Raw genomic sequence first — 19,247 nt, forward strand, 5'->3', positions numbered from 1 at the left:
TCGCTAGTCCCCAGATGGTCCAGATCAGATGGGTTGGGTCAGTGATGAGGGTCAACTGGAAAGGAGTTGGGCCTTTCCCCTGAAAAGCTGGGAGAGCTCACATGGGGCTTGGGAGAGGGTGAAGCATGGTTGGGGGCGGGCTCTGGAGGACACAAGTCCTCAGGGTCACAGCTCCGGGTAAGGGCAAGAATGGAGACCCACAGCCAACAGAGATGGATGGTGTGTTTCCATCAGGACTCGCCTTTCTGTTTCCATTGGTGTCTTGCCTGGGAATATGGAGAAGGGGACCTGTGGGGTCATCTCTCTAGGAAAACCCAAAAGGGAAGGCCGGCCTGAGATAGAAGGTCCTGTTGCAACGTTGCCCCGCTAAGCCCTGAGAAGCTTTCAGAGGTCCTTGGGGAAGCTGAGGCAGAGGGAGCTCTGCTATGACCAGCCCCAAGAGGAGTGGGTGCTATGACAGGTGACCCTCCCACACACAAGCTCAAGGAAGCTGTTTAGGACCCAAAAAGGGAACAGGGCCTAGGGTTTCTCTCCCTTGGTCTGTGTTAAGCAGCAGGATCTGACCACGAGAAGCAAAACAGTCCAGCGTAGCCTGCTGCTTCCATCTCTATGTGCATTTGGCCTCAACTCCCGTATACGATGATCGGTCCAGGATGGAGCTGGGCTGTTCTCCGTGGTGGCAGATGTCAGGACAAGGAGCAATGGGCTCAAGCTGCAGCAAGGGAAGTTGAGGCTGGATGTTAGGAAAAACTCTTTCACCAGGAGGGTGGCGAAGCCCTGGAGCAGGTTACCCAGAGAGGTGGTGCAGTCTCCATCCTTGGAGGTTTTTAAGGCCCGGCTTGACAAAGCCTTGCCTGGGATGATGTAGGTGGGGCTGGTCCTGCTTGGAGCAGGGGGTTGCACTAGATGTGACCTCCTGAGCTCCCTTCAACCCTCATTGTCTGTGATCCAGTCCTCCCAGGCAAACCTTGAGGCAAGGGAGTCCCCATCACAGAGGCCCCCAAAACTAGCGTGGTCAGTTGATCAAGAAGAGCTACAACTGCTGATATTCATAGGTGACAGGAGAGGAGTTAAGGGATATGCCTCTGGTTAGGAAGTGGCTTCGTGCACAGGTGTTGGGAGGCCACCATGCCTGGAGCGCACCGTGGAAGAAGGCAGGAGATGGAAATGGAGGGGACATCGGGGTAAAGGCAAAGGGACAGACAGACTGGGTTGAGTGATTATGAAAACTCAAGGACACCGGGAGCGAGTGAGGAGCACTGAAGAGCAGGGAAACAACCAGCGAGGAAGGGGACTCTGGCAGCAGCCTGCTGAGTGGCTTGGAAGGGAGCAGGGTTCATCTCCAGGAGACCCGAGAAGAGGCGCCTGGGTGGGGCAAGCCTGAGAATAGAGAAATGACTCTGCTGTGGAGCTCGTTCAGCATCGAACATATAAAGCTGGTTCTCTCCGGCTGGGGACATTCCCGGAGTCTGTCCTCCACCAGCATGTCCCCTTCCCTCTGGCTGCATTGGATACTGATACAGATGTGGGCAGGTGAGTGCTGGTGGCTTTACGGCGCATTGCCTCAGCAAGCAAAGGGTGATTCACTTATGTTTTGCAGGGTTACAAACAAAAGGCATTCATTGTTTGCAGGTTGTGTGTGTGCTCCAGGCACAAACAGCATTGTGCACACATGCACGCATGGACACACGCATGTGCGCATGCACACACACACACACACACATGTGAATGCATGCCATAGCATTATTTGTGCCTGGAGTATACACACAACGTGCAAGCAATGAATGCCTCTTGTTTGTAACTCTGCAAAACTAAAATGAGTGTGTGTGTGTGTGTGTGTGTGTACACGTGTATGTATTATTTCAAAAGGTTTCTTAAAATTACAGGAATTAGTACCAATACAGAGCAATGTGCTAGTTACTGAAATGTGGTATTTTCCCTGTATCTGCAAAACCTGTGTGTAGATTTCGTGGGTTGTTAAACAGAATTTTTTTAATGATGAAAATGATCTCACCTTATTGCTGATGTTGAATTTCTAGAGAACTCATTTTGCGTCCCTGCCTCTCTTCTCCATGTTTTAAGCAGGGCTGACAGGGTCCAGGCTTAGAGAAATTGTCTTTAAATATAAAAAAGAGTAATCATTCTGGAAAATGAGAGGGAAGAGGGATTTTTTTAAAGCTCTCAGCTAGGGGAGACTTTCACTGAGAGAGTTGCACAACTCTGCCTCCAGTTATGTAAATGGAAAAACTCCTAATAGGAGTAAAATGGGAGCAGAGTTATTCCAAAGCTGAGTTGGGCTTTTTGTTGTTTTTTTTTATTTTTTGAAACCCACCCCAAACAGTTAATTATGCTCCAACACTTTGCAGTCCCTTTTAGACCAGAAAGGAAATGTTGAAATGTGGGTGGAAAACCCCGAGATATGAGATTTGGTTCATGCTCTTCCTCCAACTCCATCAAGCTTCACTGAGCAAAATAAGATGACCCCGTGATTTCTCTGCAGCTTCAGGCCATTTCCACAGCCCAGGGATTTCCACAATATTTCCAGTCGCTCGTGGACCTGACTCTGGAGGGTGATAGGAGCCCTGTACGCTCCCCGCTGTCAGCCAGATTTCTCCTCTTGTGCTTGTTTCAATAATGTTGTGATACGAAGAGAGTGGGTCAGGGTCCGAATGGTCTCTTGTAACCTCTCGCCCATGTTCCTGTCGGTCAGCATTTTCACAGCTTGGGACTGCCATGTTCAACATGGCAAAACAAGCTGTCAGGCTGATTTTTTTTTACAAGCCTACTCTCTCGAGAACTCATTATTCCTGCTGGATCTGACTTTCTCTAAGCAAAGTGAGAGCTCCAGAGAGAGGAGAAAATGGAGGTTTTTTAACACACAAATCACAAGTTTCCAGCATAAAAAAGGAAAGGGGTTTAGTGCAAAAATTCCAAGGAAAAAATGTGTTTTTTTTTCCAACCACCTCATGTATAACTCACACTAGGATGCAAGTCTCTGCCTCCTCCACACCTAGGCTACATGGCAGCAAAGGAGTCTACTCTAGTTGTCAACTGATGGAGCCGAAAGAGGGAAATGCTTTTGAACCCTGAAAGTCACAGGTTCAAACATTGCTGAGAGGCATGGGTATTTTATGCGGTCTGAGCAATCATTAACTTCATTTGTTCTTTGAACAACCTATAGCTGCCAGGTTTCCCATACAAGCAGCAAGTAGCATTTGCAGTGCATAACCCCATGAATTTGGGGACTACTTTTAGTATTTACTGCCACTCAACAGGGCTATTGGCTCCAAGAGTCGGGTCCCTGTTTATAAAAGAGAGTGCACACCACGGTGCCGTTGCTTCAGGAAGCTAAAATTACAACACCGTGGTGCGAGCTACCAGGATGCCGTTTGCTAAATGCTTGGATTCAGATGATTTCTGCCCTGCAGATTGCCACGTGGCAGGTAAGGTGGCTCACATGGACATCTGTGCTGTGGCAGGTCATCCATTTCCAATCCCTGCACTAAGTGATTTAGGATCTCTCTGCAGGCTGCCCAGGAGTCAGACTGTTAGGGGTGGTAGTAACCCAGAAAGGAAATGCTGACTCAAAACCACAAAGGACCAAGTTCGCCTAGTACCAGCCTCTTTAGGAAATAGCAGCTGAGACATGCCGGTGCCTGGCTCCTTTTCTGTAAACTCACATTTCCGCTTTCCAGTGGGCAGAGGATGCAACATGGGGGTGCAACTTCTGAAACCTTTGCCCTGCAGAGCTCCCTTTGTGCTGCCCAGGAGAAGGGATGCTTGCGTCCCTAAAGGGGAAGAGTCCCAGGCCGTAGCAGCTCAGAGATGAAGAGGACTGGCCAAGCCTCTTGGTCTCACTGCCAGCCTGGGCTGGCCTAGGGCACATGGCTGCATTTTCAGACCGTGCATGGTGGTGGATTGGGTCGGATATCTCGCACCTAGAGCGGAGGCCCAAATCCGAGTCCTGTTCACGCTTGCGCTGAAGGCTGCCCCCACTTGACAGCATATCAGTGACTGTTGAGAGTGATGCATCTCTGCATTTTTTGGAAGAGGTTGGAGACTTTCAAGTTTGCCAAATGGATACCAACTTTCAGTCCTGAGCAGTTTAGGCTGGAGATGAAAGCCAGGCCCTGAGCTGAAAGACCACACGCCCCAAATCCCCTTTTGCAAAGCCTGGTCTCTATGGCACAGTTCTGTTGGAAAAAAAATGATTGCCTTTTATTTGCTACCAACATGCATGCACCCACCCATGCATGAGGAAGCCACCAGGAGCCCAGCCTTTCTGTCACCACAATAAAACCACTTCTTCAAACAGCCAAGGCCCTTAGACAACATACAGGCACTTCCCAAATGCTGGCAGGCATGCACAGCCAGTCAAGAAATCAAAAGGTCATCTAGCCTTTTCCTCTGCACCAAAGCAAGTTCAAGTGCATGCAAACCATCCCTGCCAACGTTGGCTTAACGACCCTTGAATGAAGGAGGCCCCGCAGCCTCTGTGTTTAACTTGTGACTGTGTTTTGCCACCCTTAGAGATGGGAAGTGTTTCTGGGGGGATAAAGATTATATCTTGGCTTTCTTTCCCCCTGCTCTTCCTCACCAGCGCACGCTGCGTCCCAAACTGTCGTGCAAGGGGTGACGGGGCAGTCCGTCAGGCTACCCTGCTACTACCGTGTTGGAAGAGCGAGTGACGTCTCCGTCATGTGCTGGGGCCGGGGCAGCTGCCCAAATTCAAAGTGCAACAATGAGATTATCCGTACCGATGGGATGAGGGTCGTATCTTCGAAGTCTATGAGATACCAGCTAACGGGTCACCTGGACATGGGGGACGTGTCTCTGACCATAAGGAACGTGAAGGAAGGAGACAGGGGAGTATATTGCTGCCGTATAGAGGTCCCCGGTTGGTTCAATGACATCAAACAAAACCTGGAGTTGAAGGTCGAGAGAGGTAAGAAATGCATCTTCCTCCTCTGAGTCTATGGGGAGAAGTCCATCCTGCTATCAGTGACGGTGAGATTAGGGAGGGGTGAATTATCTTAGCGGGAAGAGTTTTGCCAGGAAAATACAGTTTGGGGTGGACTGAAATTATTTGCAGGTTGAGATCTAATTCATCAAATCCTTTTGGCTGGAAAAAAAAATAAGGGAAGAGCAGGGTGGGAAAGCTGAGAGGCTTTGCTTAGAAATGCTTTGAAGGCAGGTTTTCCACTTTTTTGCTGTGAAGCTTTCCATTTGATGAAAAAAATGCCATTTCATTTTAGTGCAACTGAAAAGGAAGGATTAACGGGGTTAAAAACCCCAAAGTGAAATGAAACATTTTACGTTGGATAGAAGCAGCGGTGTTATCAACCGCCTGGGTTTTTTCATAAGCAAACACAGCAAAAACCCCAGGACACCAATTCATTTTAGGTTGACCAGAAGCGAATCCCTACGCTTCATCTATCAGTGCGGTCAGCAAACCAAAAAACCAGTCATTGGACAGCCCTGGCTTAGACGGGATGTTTTAGACCATGGTGTAAGAAGGGTGAAGTCCAGGAGAAGCTTGTGTTATAGCTGTGATGGTTCAGAAATCATCTGAATGATGATGGGCCTTAAAAACCTACAAGGATGGAGACCCCACCACCTCTCTGGGCAACCTGTTCCAATGTTTCACCACCCTCCTGGGGAGAAGTTTTTTCCTAATATCCAACCTCAATTTTCCTTGCTGCAACTGGAGCCCATTGCCCCTTGTCCATCCAGGACAGTCCAGCTCCATCCTCTTTGCAGCCCCCTGCAGGGAGGTGAAGGCTGCTATTCAATCCCCCTCAGTCTTCTCTTCTGCAGACTCAATCAGCCCATTTCCCTCAGCCTCTCTTCACAGCAGCTCAAAGAAATGGGCAGTTTCCATTTTGTGTGGTTCTCAAGCTCAGCTGAGGAGATTCTGACCTGGTTTCTTGGCTTTTTTCTCCAGCAGTCACAACTTCTCATCCTCCTCATCCTCCGACAACTACAACCCTGGTTCCCGCAGTGGTGACAACCCACCCAGCAATGCCTCCTGCCTTCCCAACGGGCCCGGCTCTCCTGCATACGACTCTTGCTCCCCAGACAACTGATTTGGAGACGACCGAGGCCTGGCCGGGAAGCTACGGCGTGACGGAGCTCGCTCGCACTTGGGGCTGTAGGTCGCATAGCTGGCAGTAATTCCTCCTTCCCGCTGGGATGCAAGGGGCGGGGGTGCCAGGAGGTGTCGTGTGGGCAGCAGGGAAGTCTGTATGAGGCTGACTGGTTTTTCGGGGTCCCTCTGGGCAATGCCCGTGTGTGCCGGGGGCATGTTCGTCCAGACTCTTTCCCGCTGGCTATGGGGAATGGCAGGGCGAGCGGTGGGAAGAGCCGTGCATGTCGGACAGGGCAGTGGGCAATATTCAGAGCTAAGCCAGGAGTTTCAAAGATTTTCCCCAGCTTGGTTCATTTCTGGTGCTAATGACCTTCATCCTCTTGCTTTCCCTGGGCTGGAGTAGCTCCAGGTGCGTTAAAAGCCGTAGGTTTTGCTCCACACTGCACCAGGGCCGACTCTCTCCGCATTGCTTCTGACTCAAAAAGCATTGCACATCGCTCTGCGTCGTGCTCATCTATCCACGGTTTCCATCGCCAACATTATCAGTGTCAGGAGCTTCTTTTCCCCCCAACTGTCTGTGCCCAGTGCTGCTTTCCCTGGGCTGGAATAGCTCCATCTGCTAGAAGGTGCATTAAAAGCTGTAGGTTTTGCTCCACACTGAACCACCTTTTCAAGTATGAGTAAATAGCCCCCCTGCAGAAAGGTCAGCAATCCAGGGCATGAAAACAGAGGAAATCCAGACTTCAGGAGTGACATTGCCTCAGCAAGTCAGGCTCCAGCCTCCATAAACTCACTGCTGTGATTTCAGCCGGCACCACGCAGCAGGACCAAAGCATTCAAGAGCATCCCATGGCTCATTCAGTTCTTGTTTTCTGGTGCAGGCAACTCAAATTTGTAATGGGTGCATGCTGCCCTTTTTTAAATAGTCTTTCACTTCTCAGTGGAAACCCTTCTTCCTCCCCTGTCACTCCATCGCTGATAAGACATGTGAATAGGAGCTGGTGGACACTTGTATCATGTAAGCCATTAGGCCTCTTTGTCAGGGCTTCTTCAGGAACAGCTGAGGACTGGGAGCAGGATGCATTTCAAATCAGGAGAGAGGAGGGATGGGAAAAGCTGACAGCTACCCTGCCCAGAGCATATCCCCCCCATTCATCGTAGCTCTAGAGGATGCCCCGTAGGTGGTTATGCCTTGGTGCAGTGGTAGCAAAGGGAAAGGATGTCCTGTTTGAATTGAGCCCTAAATCAAAGCTGAAATCCAAGCCTGGATCTTTATTGAAGAATTAAATATTGGAGTTTGGACCTGACTCTGGTCACCACATGCTATTTCGTCTTCTTTCCTTCCCTGGGCTTCATCTGGCCAGAAACAATCAAAACTCCCATCCAGAACAACACACGGAGGTTGCTGTACAAGCCCATAACACCTTTGAACATACACAGCCTAAAATTCAACACAAGTAACCCAAGACAGCGTCTCCCCTGTAAGCGATCATCTGGATTCGAAATGCTCAGCAAAACATGCTGGTGAAGCAGAAAACTTGAGGAAAGCACTGTAGCGCTGACTCCACAATTAGATCACGTGTCCTGTTTCCTTCTGCATCCCCTAGCCCCGTTTGCTAGAGGAAATGCTTGGCTTTCTCTCTTGTCCCAGGGTTCATCCCGTGGTTTTATGATGGTAATCTGGCCCACCCGACAAAAAGTCTCATCGTTACAGGTATGGAAGGGTGTCACCTTTTACAAACACAACACACCCATGCCAGCACCCAGGACCAATGTTTTTAAATATTTCTGTCTTTCTTTTGATTTTAATTTCAGGGACTGATCTGCCAGCTACTGTCCAGGACCCCCCTGACCAGACAGCTGTGGATTATACTTCTCACGCTCCATTTTCCACAAGAGACACCCCTCTTTGTATCCTGGCAGCAGCCCGAGGTAAAGGCGAGATTGTTGGTCTTCATTTTTAATGCAAATACACACAAGTGACTGAAGATTGTGGAGCCCCTGAATTATCCTCTAAGGGCTGGTGTATGCCCTCGTCTTAAGTTGTTGCAATGCATTATGCCGCCGACACATGCAAACACCCGCACCATTAAAGTGGTGCAAAAGCATTTAACCCGCTTTAAAGTGTCATGCACACCCCCCTTCATTTTGTCTAGACACAGCCTTGGACAGTAACAGGGTCCAGAGATCATTGTTGGATTCCCTGATTCACCAAGGGTTTCTGCATGACCTGCGAGACTTTGAGGGCCAGCTGCAGATTGGTATTTAGGTGTCTAACTCCTATGTGAATTCAATTATTGTTTAGGCACCTAGGAACCTTTCTAGGTTCAGCCCTTAGAGGTCTTTTTCTGCCTCAGTTTCCCATTCTCCAGGCAAGGATAGTAGTGTTTTCCTATCCAACAGGGTGTTGTAAGGACAAATGTATAAGAGATATATATCTCTTGTATATAAGAGATTGCAAGGTGCTTGGTAACACAGGTCATATTAGGAGAGCAGGTAGACAGAATAAGCTACATCAGTATTGCTGAGGAGTCTTGGATTTGGGGAGAAACACTTGGTCTTACAGGCCTTTCCGGTGACAGTTGCAACATTATCGGCCTCTGCAAATTACTGTGAGAAGATGAATGTCTAACAGCAACTGCACTGAGTCTAGATCTAGCATTTTGTTTTTTTCTGTTACCAGAGACTATGCCAGAGCCACAACACTGTGAGCCCCCAGAAAACACAGATAACCCAGGACAGGTAAAGCCTCCTCCATGTCTCAGAAGTGTCCGACGAACTAAAAGCCAGCTTGACCTAGCAGTGATTTATGAAGCGTTTACCCTAAATACACGCTGTAGGCAAAGCAGAGAGGTGCTGGGTTTAATCTGGTCCAGGGGCACATAGGAATTACCAGCCCCCCAATCCAGCTATCTGCCTTCAGTAACCAGCACCAGACGCTGCTGAGGAAGATGCCATAAATGCGGGCTGGGATGTCATATTTCATGTCATTTATCCTCTTTCCTCCTCTCCGTTCCCCAAGCAATCTCTCTTGGTTTGTCCTCGCTGGTGCTTGGCAAAGACCCGTGACTGATGAAGTGAGAGGGCAGAGGGCTATCTGTGCATGGATTTGTATAAGGTTTGGGGGTCCTGGCAGTGTTGAGAGGCTGTTGGATGCAAAATCTCATCCCAGAACTGCTGCCACCTGCCAGCAAAAGTGATCCTGAAGGCCACTCCAGTCCAGAGTGAAAGGCAATGGGTTTTCATGTGCCTTGCAAATACCGCTGAGATGCAGCCTGGGCTGCCTACAGTCATGGAAACAGGGGAGGGCTCTAACAGGACAAGCACTGGGTCATCTGGGCTTGAGGTTCAGCTAGCAGCAGTCAAGGATGGCTTTGTCTTGCAGCCCCTGGACAAGACCTTCTTCCTGGTGGAGTCCAGAAGGAAGTAGTAGCACCACTGTTCACTGAGAGAGCCATCCTTTTTGCAACAGGGCCTGGCCTTCTGATCCAAACCACCTCTTGTTTGGGTTTTGCTTAACCCAAGCCCACCCACTGGGGTTTTGCAAAACTGATATTGCCCCTGGTATGAGCAAACCCCTACCTGTGCAGAAAGAGAGCAAACAAACTTGGCAATAAATAATCCAGATGCCCATCAAAGTATGCCATGCAGGTTTGCAATAGGATTCCTGCTTTCCTGTTCCCCAGGCATTTGCCATTTACACTGCCAGCTTGATGGCAGATATTGCTGTTAGAGCTACCAGGCCCCCTTTAAACATCCCAGAGCCAATGTGCTGTTTAAAAGCCTTTTCTGCTTGTTTCCCCCCTCCCTTCTTTCTCAGCTGGAGCAGGGGATCCCACTACTGCCCCTCTTCACTGGAGGGGCAGTTCTTCTCGCATTGCTGCTGCTCTTACTTTTCCTGTGGAGATGTAAGTACTGTCGTGTGTTTGCTGTCATGCTCTGCATCAGCTTCATGTGTGCCCTTTTTTGTGTGTGCACATTTTGGTCCTGGGGATAATGGTAAACTGCATCTGACTGGAGGGCCTGGTGGTGGGGCTACTCGTGGCAGGGTAGCTCCTATAAAATACCACCTTACTCTGCAGGTTACAACATGGTGGTATTTTCTTCAACCAAGGAGTACCCACAAGGTGCCTCAAAACCCTACTGCCTTGTGGGTACTCCTTGGTTGAAGAAATCCTAAGGGACATTGCCCTGATAGAAACTAGACTGGACTGTTCTCCGTGGCGGTAGATGACAGGACAAGGAGCAATGGGCTCAAGTTGCAGCAAGGGAAGTTGAGGTTGGATATTAGGGGAAAAAATTCTCCCCAGGAGGGTGGTGAAGCTCTGGAGCAGGTCACCCAGAGAGGTGGTGCAGTCTCCATCCTTGGAGGTTTTTAAGACCCAGCTAGACAAAGCCTTGGCTGGGATGATGGAGTTGGGGCTGGTCCTGCTTGGAGCAGGGGGTTGGACTAGATGTGACCTCCTGAGCTCCCTTAAACCCTCATTTTCTATGATGCTTTGAACTGTGTAGGCAGTCAGCAGCAGTTCTTGCTGTCTGGCAGAAGCTACAAGCATCGCGGCACTGAACATCTGGACTTGGTCTGGCCTTTGGACGCCAGCTCAGGGGTTTAAAGAGGGGATGGTAGGTCAAGGGCAGCCTCTACTCCCATACTCTTGCTTAGGTGCATGCATCAAAGGTCCTGATGTGATGGGCACCAGACTCTGTAAGGGGCATAAGGAACCTGAGGCAGCTACCAAGACGTGTGTGTATAACATCTCTTCCCCAGCTGGTGTAGCCTGAGCTAAAGTTTGAAGGCCGGTAATAGCCAATGCACCGAAGAGAGCAAATCCCATTCTAAACTCAGACTTGTTTAGTTAATGAAGTCTCCCTTGATATGAAGGTGAGAGGAGATGCAAGCTGTAGTGATCTGGGAGCCAGACAGAGGAAGGACAACATGGAACCGCAGATCCAGACTTGCAAAGTTGTGCTTAAGGCATTTTCCATGCCAGGAAAAGGAGAAGTTTAGGGTGAGGTGTCATGCTTGGTATTATTGTGTCCATTGAAGAACCTGCACCAGAATACCTTCTTGGAAATGGTGTAATGCAGATGGGTCCAGGAGTCAAATGGCATTTAGTAGTAGTGGGGTATACATGGAGTAAGTCAAGGGAAACAAAAAATTGATGCCTGCCCAGAGTCGGTTTCTCCTCTGACTTACCCTTGATTTCCACTTCTATATCTGCATTGAAGGTAATGGACCAGTGCCTGTAACCCCTGTGTCAGCACATGAAGTCACCGGGATAAAGGGATCAGGCCTCAGTATTTATTATTTATCAGCTGATATTCAATCCGGTGCATGGTCGGGACATTAGCAGGCTGTTTCCCTCCTGCGCTGCTTTTATTCCAGGAGTCAAAAACGTCCTGATGAATTATTCGCTAGTATAGCAAAGTGCTCATCAAGGGTTTTCCTTACAAGGGACGTGAACCAATTTCAGGCCAGAGCATTATTAGTTACACACGCCCATGCATAATTTAGCGCCTTAAAGCTGTTTATAAATATTTAGTGTCCTTTATTCCTGAGCTGATTGTATTGCCTTTTGCTGGGGTTTGCTGTCCTGGCGTCAGCCCTGAATTATTGAGAAGAGTTGCAGAGGAATTCGCCTCTGGCAGGGCTATGGTGGGAAGCAGTCGGTGCTACAGGGGCCTGATTCTGATCTCAGTGATGTTGTCTTACACTGAGCTTGCTAGAGCTGCGGGTGCAACTCGAGCCAGGTAATGCTCGTTATTTTCTGCTTTGTCCGTGCAAAGCTTATAGCACTTGAAATCCTGTCCTTGAGTCCATGCTTGGAAACCTGTGACCCCCCTTCTCCTCGTCATGTTAACACGAACCTTGCCTTATCTGTAGGTCAACACAAGAGGAGCTATCAGCTGACTGTTACAGAAAGGTAATCACGGGATAATTCCTAATAACAGATCCAATCTTGATCCTGTTAAAGGGAATGGAGGTGTGGGATTGGGCCCCTATCCTGCTTCCCTGAGCTGTGTTAGAAACCAAAAACTTTAGATCATATTCCTCCAGAAAACCAGTCGGCACCTCTTAGACTGTGCCCCGATGGAGTAGCAGGCGGACATCCCGAGGGCTCTGCGTGGGGTCCTCCAGGCAGCCTCTGAGGGATGCATAACCCACATCAGCTTTGCATCTGGTCCTGTGGGACATATTGCCCAGAGACTTGCCTCTCTTCCTGCCTGCCCAGGTGTAAATCCGGTGTAACCCTTCAGCATTATCTGGGTGCAAGGAGAATCCATCTCTCCTGGCTTGAATTTCCTCTTGCGCTTTTGCACTGGTCTGTCTAGAGCTGAGAGAAAAGGACATGGAGGGGAGGCCTGAGTTTTGCCGCAGTTAAAGGGTAATTCATTGCTCTCTCTGGCCACAGGAGATGGGAGAAGTCGTGGCCTTGAATTGCAGTGAGGGGGTGTCCCCAGGGTGGCTCCACCGCCTCCTTTCTCCACGTGGCTGGCAGAGCTTGCTTGAGAGCGGCACAGAGCAGTGGTGTAGACATCCTAAGGACGACCAGCTTACACCATCCGCTATGGTTTGAATCGGCCTTTCACACTTCGCAGGCTCATGGAAAGGAGCCAGGCACCCTGGCAAGCGTCAGGACGGACAACCGGTTTTACGCCGGCCGACTCGAGCGGCTGATCTGACCCACCGGTTCCTTTCTCTCTTCCACTTCCAAGGGTGTAACCCAAGCCCCTGGGATCTGACCTAGCGTGCTTCCCCCTTGCCTTTGTCAGCTGCGCGGCTAATCGCGGCGCTTCTCGTTACAGCACGAAGCCCTCTGAAGACCCGGAGAAAGCTTTCAGTGGCGTAGAAGGAGAAAACGGCCTTTTCACTCTGTGAGACAGACCTCGCTGCCTTGGGAAAAGTGTCGCAAAGCCACGGGCATCGAGAAGAATCTCCTTTGTGCTCTGCTGAGAAATAAAGGCGACTTCCTCACTCTCCCTGGCAGCTACAATGGGTGCAAACCCCAGGCGCTTCAACTGTGAAGAGTTTAAAGTCTGGATGTAAATTTTGCCTCTCGCTGGGTGCATCTACACGTTCGTTAATGCACAGTAGTTAATGCCCATTTAGTTTAGTACTTGCTTAATGAAGTGCTAACTAAATGCACAGTAGTGGTGGTGCACCGTTGTTTTGTGATGCTTACTGCACAGTAGTCTAAATAACGCCACACAGGAGCAAATTAGCATCGTTTTTGACCAGTGCGCTACTGCGCGGTGTTATTAGGCTACTGCGCAGTAAATGTCTCCTATTCTTAAGCCACAGACCTGGATCCCCTCGCTTCAGAGTTACCTTAACATGTGAGGGCAATCTTGCTGATGCTGCAAGAAGTATTTAGGGGTTTAAAGCGACGTGCCCGCTACTAACAGCTGCTGCTGCATTGGGTCCTGTCTTACTGCTACCTTGTGTTTCCCCCTTATTGCACTCACCTTCCTGCCTGAATGCAGCCTGGCGGGGGGCAAACAGGCAAGAGGCAGCCCCTGGGTGATTAACAAGTGTTGCTGTGTAAAAAACAACCAATGCAAAACTTAGTTCACCTGTGACTTTTGTACCTGGAGTGAAAACCACAACACGAACAGCACTGGTCTGAAGCGAGAGCGTGCAGACAAGGCCCTGAGCATGTCCCGCGCTCACGATAGTTCCCCGAAAAGGCTGGGTTCATGAGAATTAGCGTTTTCTGAACGAAGATGTGAGCCAAACCTTGGCATTGTGAAAGTCTTTGAGTCTTTAATGACCGCAATGTTTCCCCACCGGAGGCTGCAAGGTGGTTTCTGTTCCTCATAGCGCTGCTCAAAGGGGGTGAAGGGAGGACAGGATCTCCTGACGGTGGCATCCTGGGGGCTTTCGGGAGAGACGGTGTCGGTAGAGGAGGGAGTGGTGGCGTGCACAGGGAGAGCATTTAAAAGGCATTAGGGGACTCTCCTAGGGGACAGTGTGTGCCTAGCGCAGGGAGGGGACACCCAGGGGGCTTTAAATGAACACAGAAACCTTTGCCTTGCTGTGCTGGCATCCGCCTGCCGCGTTGCTATTGTCATCAGCTCAATGTCAAAGCCTTCTCTTCCCTTCCCATACAAATCCCTGTAAATGCTGGCACAGGTTTGCTTGCAATGGAAGAGTTGCACCATTAAACCTCTCCTCGACTCTTCTCCTGGAAACCACAGCCCTCGTAGGACTGAAGGACAGCTTGACTGGTAGCTTGCCAGAGAGCAGAGGGTATTCGCACGACTGCAGCCATCTCCAGAGATATGACCTCCTTCCTTTTGTCTGCGTGGGAGGCAGAATACACTTGAACATGGGCTTACAATGGGATGGGATCTGTTTTAGATGCGAGAAGGGAGGTGAGTCTGCTGCACAGCCCAGAGAGAGGACGAGTTTGCCTGCGATGAACCCAAAATAGCCAAGCCAGGGGAATAATGAGACCAGGTTCTTTGGGCAGATGTGATCTCTGTTATTAGACCCACTGAATAGTTGGAAAAAATTGTTCTTTGCAAGCTTTCAGGCACAAACACCCAGGAAAGCGAAGGCATAGGGGAATAACAATGCATTTGAAGCACCGACAGTGCCTTCTGGAGCTGGCGTGGACGTGGCAGGATTGGCTCCTTCTGGTTGATGGGCGCCGATTTCCCGATCCATCCTGCCCAGGGCATTGCTCTGCCTCTCGGTGGGACGGCAGCAAGGGGAAGCTGGAGAAGCTGAGCAGAGAATTGGGCCCCTTGCCTCGACTCCTGTATCATTTGAGCTGGTTTTGTCTGCCCTCCGTGCCCCCATCCGCAGCAAGTGCAAACGTTACACGCGTGTTAGGGCTCAAGGAGGGGGAGCCTGCCAAAACCCGGTGCCATTTTTCAGACACCAGAAGTGAATATCAAGCAGCCTTTGATAATCAAGCCAGTCATTTGGGCATTTCAGGTTGGACCTGAGCTTTTAGACCTGCAGGGATAACCGGCCTTGCTCCAGGGACCACCCCGGGAGCTGAGATAATTGGCACCGACATAAAATATGGTCCGTTCTCTGCGGTGGCAATAACTGCATGGTTTTGTCTTAATATACAACATTGAGGCACTTCTGTAGCAGCCCCTGCATTGGGTCCTGTCTCCTCTTCCATCTTGACCGGGCCATGCAACAAATTTAATTAACATTTTCTTGCCAAAGGTTCAGAAAGCAGCGCGCCTTGCCCCGTGTGAGAGCTGTCCTAGAAATGCAGCAAAGAAGCTATAAAAACCTAACAAGTTTCCACCTGGGTCTCCCCCTGCACCCTGGATAGTTGCTGAGGCTCAGATCTGCATTTGCAAAGGCAGCTGGCTGGACCCCTGATGAAGCCAGGTGGGGCATATTTGTTGAGCTAATCACCAGGCATTGATACCAGGTGTGAGGGCCTCCAAGGAAAGGTTGAAGCTGCTTTTCTTTGAGACAACGGGAGCCAAAGAAATGCAGCTTTTGGGCCTAGTGAAAACCCAGGCAAAAGTAGTAGCAGCTTGCTGGGAAGCCCATCTGAAAATGAGTCCTTAGCCTTTGGGAACCCTGTCACTGCTTTTTGGATGTCAAATCAGCCCTTGAGTGGATATTACAGAAGATAAAGGATGTGTGGCTGCCAGGAGAGGCTCAGGTAAGCGCCTTAAAGCAGGGTTGTTGGAAGGGGAAGGGTCTGTTGTTTGCACTGTGCTACCCTAGGAGGGTTTGTTTGGGAAAGGCAGACCAGAGGAGTTTGCCAATGGATTATGCTGCTGATCTGTTTGCGACGTGGCCCTTTTGGGGATACAGGTAATTCCTGTGGCTTTGAGGGCAGAGTCCCGTGTAGATATTGCATGGCTGTCTTTCAGTTTGCACCCCTTCCCCCTGGTCTTTTCTATACCCAGCTCCATGCTCTTGGTTCTCTCGTGGCTGCTCAAAGGGTCGGCGTTACAGAAAACGGGGGTGGCAGGGAGCCGTTTCTCATAGGGTTAGTGATGGGGCTGCCCTGTCCAGCTGCCTGCTCCATGGTCCTGGGTGAAGGGGAGGCCAAAGGCACCTATCGAAAGGAGCTGCCTTTCCCCCTCAAAGTGATGGAGGGCTTGGCTGTTTGCTCCCTCTCCAGCCGGCTACCTGGAGGAGGAGAGGTAATAACAGCACTTCTGCTCTACATTTGCATAGCCATTTCCTTTCTGCATTAACACACAGTCCTTCTCGGCTGCAGCGTGACCATGTGCTTGCCTGAGGATCCCACGAGATCGCTCCCTCTAAGTCAGGAGCAGAAAAAAATCCTCCCCGTCGAAAAAATGTTTTGCTGCTGTTACAAGCATCGCAGTGGGAGGCTGCAGCGGGGCCCAAATGGGTTTTAATTTGTTCAGACTAGTGACCAGGATTATATCTGGGGAGTCTAAAGGGAGGACGGCTGGGCTGCGTGAAGCAATGCGGTTAATTAATCATGGATTCAGCTTGGGTCTAAGTCCTGGTTTTACACGGACCTTGGCACTTGTTGGCGATTGTCTGTATCGAAATGACCAATTTTAATTGGCTAAAGAAGGCCTGTAGCAGGGAGATAATGGCCTTACTCTCCTGATTTTTAGCATAGAGGAAGGATAGAAAAGTAATTAAAAGCTGAGATATTAATATTTGGGGAAATGGGATTGGATAATGAGAAAACAGGAAAGAAAAGTGCCAAGAGGGCAGGCAGCCTTTTAAATAGGAATATATAGTTGGTCTAATAAAAGAGATCTCCTCTACCACGAGTCCTGATTTTCCCACCCCCATCCTCTGCAGAGAAACTGGAGGGATGAATGAAAAGATTATTTCAAGAATATGAGATTTCTCTAACGCCTCATCATAGCAAACAGCTCTGTATCCTAGCTGTTTGCTTCTTGGCATTAGTTGGTTGGGGTTTGTTTTTAATTATTTTGTTAAGGCTAATCATATCCTCAGATAATGAGGATTGAAGGGAGCTCAGGGGGTCACTTCTAGTCCAACCCCTTGCTCCAAGCAGGACCAGCCCCAACTACATCATCCCAGCCAGGGCTTTAAAACCTCCGAGGATGGAGACGGCACCACCTCTCTGAGAAGCCTGTTCCAGTGTTTTACTGCCCTCCTACTGAGAGTTTTTCCTAATATCCACCCTCAACTTCCCTTGCTGCAACTTGAGCCCATTGCTCCTTGTCCTGTCAAATATACATGAAAGAAGGATTATAACTGGCATCTGAAGCAGGGCAAGCAGAAGGAAATGATGTGGTTTGGTATCTGGGGGAAACTCGAGATGGGAATAAATCCCACCGCAGGCACGAGAATGGCACAGCATGTGGTGGGGGGACATGACAATGAAGTTTTTTCACCGCATTGTCACCGCAGCAGCAGCAGATGGTGCGCACGAGCTGCGGATGCTCTGCGGAGCGGCAGCCAGAGCCAACCCAGACCGAGTCTCGGGTGAGGGTGGAGGAAGGGGTTTCCCTGGCCTGATCTGAAGCCCACTGACATCCCTGGGACTCTTTCCTTGCCTTCAGCAGACTCTGGGTCAGGTCCCACCTCCTGGCTGTGCTTGTCTTCATTTGCAATTCATCTAACCCTAAAATATCCCCGTGCCCACAAATCTCAGCCGTGTGCTCGCATCCTGAAGCGCTCCGTGACAGTCTAGCATTAGTCACGCATTGCATTATTTATTACCCCCCTTATTCCTTTTTGCTTTGCAACCTCCAGGAAGAGCAAATTATGGTGCTGAAGGCCCTTGCCTGGTTTAAAAATAGTCAGTTAATGGCTTGCATCTCTCGCCCTTCTTCTCCAGCTCAGAATAACTTGACCGCAGAAGCAACGTGCACCTCTGACCCCGGCCGTGGTGCTCTCCCCGTGCGTTGCAGCCTGCTGTCAAAAGGACCAGGCTTGGGCTGTTTTGGACCAAAAGGGAGGAGTGAGTTACAGAGGTTGGGGGGGGCCTCCATAGGGAGCAAGGAGTTCTTGCTAACTGAGCAGGGATTTGATAGCAGCCTTTAACTACCTTAAGGGTTGCCAAGAGGATGGAGGTGGGCTGTCAGCTGCCCCCACTGGAGACAGAACCACGTGCAATGGGCTCAAGTTGCAGCAAGGAAAGTTGAGGTTGAATATTAGAAAAAACTTTCTCCCCAGGGGTGAAGCACTGGAGCAGGTTACCCAGAGAGGTGGTGGAGTCTCCATCCTTTGAGGTTTTGGAGACCTGGCTAGACAAAGCCTTGGCTGGGATGATGTAGTTGGGGCTGGTCCTGCTTGGAGCAGGGGTTAGACTAGATGTGACCTCCTGAGGTCCCTTCAACCCTCATTTTCTATGATTCTAACTAAAACAGCCTTAGTACTCAGCCCCAAAAAGGAGACCTCAAGGGGGAGAGGCCCAGAAACCCGGCAGGGATTTGTGTTGAAAATGGAGAGGGACGAAGGGGTGGGGGTGTTAGCGACATTCATCAAAACCTTATTTTTTAAATTAAAAAAAAAATAAAAATGGACATTTCTTTTGAGAGGGGGAAATCCAACATTTTCCAGTGTAGGTAAAATAATAAATAAAAATCAAAGGATGATAAAATGTCTGGCTTTCATGGGAGAGGCAGAGTTTCTCGAAAGAAACTATAGAAGGGAAGTGTGTGCGCGCACACACGCTGTCACTTGCTTAGCTTGAAATAGGGGTTAGTAGGACTTTCCCCCTGCTGGAAAATGGTGAAGAGGAAGTTGGGTTTTCACCCTTGCATTTCCAGGTAGTTCCAACTTCCATAAAATGGACAGATTACTAATGGCAATAATTTTTTTAATGGAGGAAATTGCTGTAAGAATGATGCATCTTCTTCCGGCTGCAACAATTGCTTGGAGCACACGGAGGTCAACAAGAAAATAGTCCTTTACTGTCAGGACACGGGGCTCGTGTAGTCCTGGCAAGATGGACAGGCTGCTGGATGGTGCTGTCCGGGCAGTCAAGGGCCCGGGCCAGGCTGTCAGAGCAGGGGTGATTGGGGGTGTCCGGCCCTGCCCACATGCCATGTGCACACTCGGATGTGCGCTGAGCAACCTCTTCAGCCTGAGCCTTTTGTTCAGACTAGTGTAAATGAGCTATAATTTCCAGGGAGGTGGATGGACTTCTACCCAGATGGGAGAGAAGTGAGAAGAGAAGCTCGCTATCTTTCAGCACATTTTACTGGCCCC

General features: G+C 49.7%; 1 protein-coding gene across 2 annotated transcripts; it reads left to right on the forward strand.

The window, feature by feature from the left end:
- The first annotated feature begins 890 nt into the window (after positions 1-890).
- Positions 891-13,734, forward strand: LOC109289848 (T-cell immunoglobulin and mucin domain-containing protein 4-like). 2 transcript variants are annotated; one of them, XM_019506086.1, is made up of 9 exons: positions 1,762-3,443; positions 4,601-4,945; positions 5,945-6,151; positions 7,740-7,802; positions 7,904-8,020; positions 8,772-8,830; positions 9,909-9,996; positions 11,973-12,012; positions 12,896-13,734. In XM_019506086.1, the coding sequence occupies exons 1-9, from the start codon at positions 3,383-3,385 to the stop codon at positions 12,966-12,968; spliced, it is 1,053 nt and encodes a 350-aa protein (XP_019361631.1). In that variant the 5' UTR covers positions 1,762-3,382; the 3' UTR covers positions 12,969-13,734. The 2 variants fall into 2 exon arrangements, with proteins under 2 accessions (XP_019361630.1, XP_019361631.1); XM_019506085.1 differs by lacking the exons at positions 1,762-3,443; positions 7,740-7,802 and adding an exon at positions 891-1,533.
- Positions 13,735-19,247: the final 5,513 nt, after the last annotated feature.

Source organism: Gavialis gangeticus, unplaced genomic scaffold (genome assembly GCF_001723915.1).
Source record: "Gavialis gangeticus isolate Ggan-Ray unplaced genomic scaffold, GavGan_comp1, whole genome shotgun sequence".
Lineage (NCBI taxonomy): Eukaryota > Metazoa > Chordata > Crocodylia > Gavialidae > Gavialis > Gavialis gangeticus.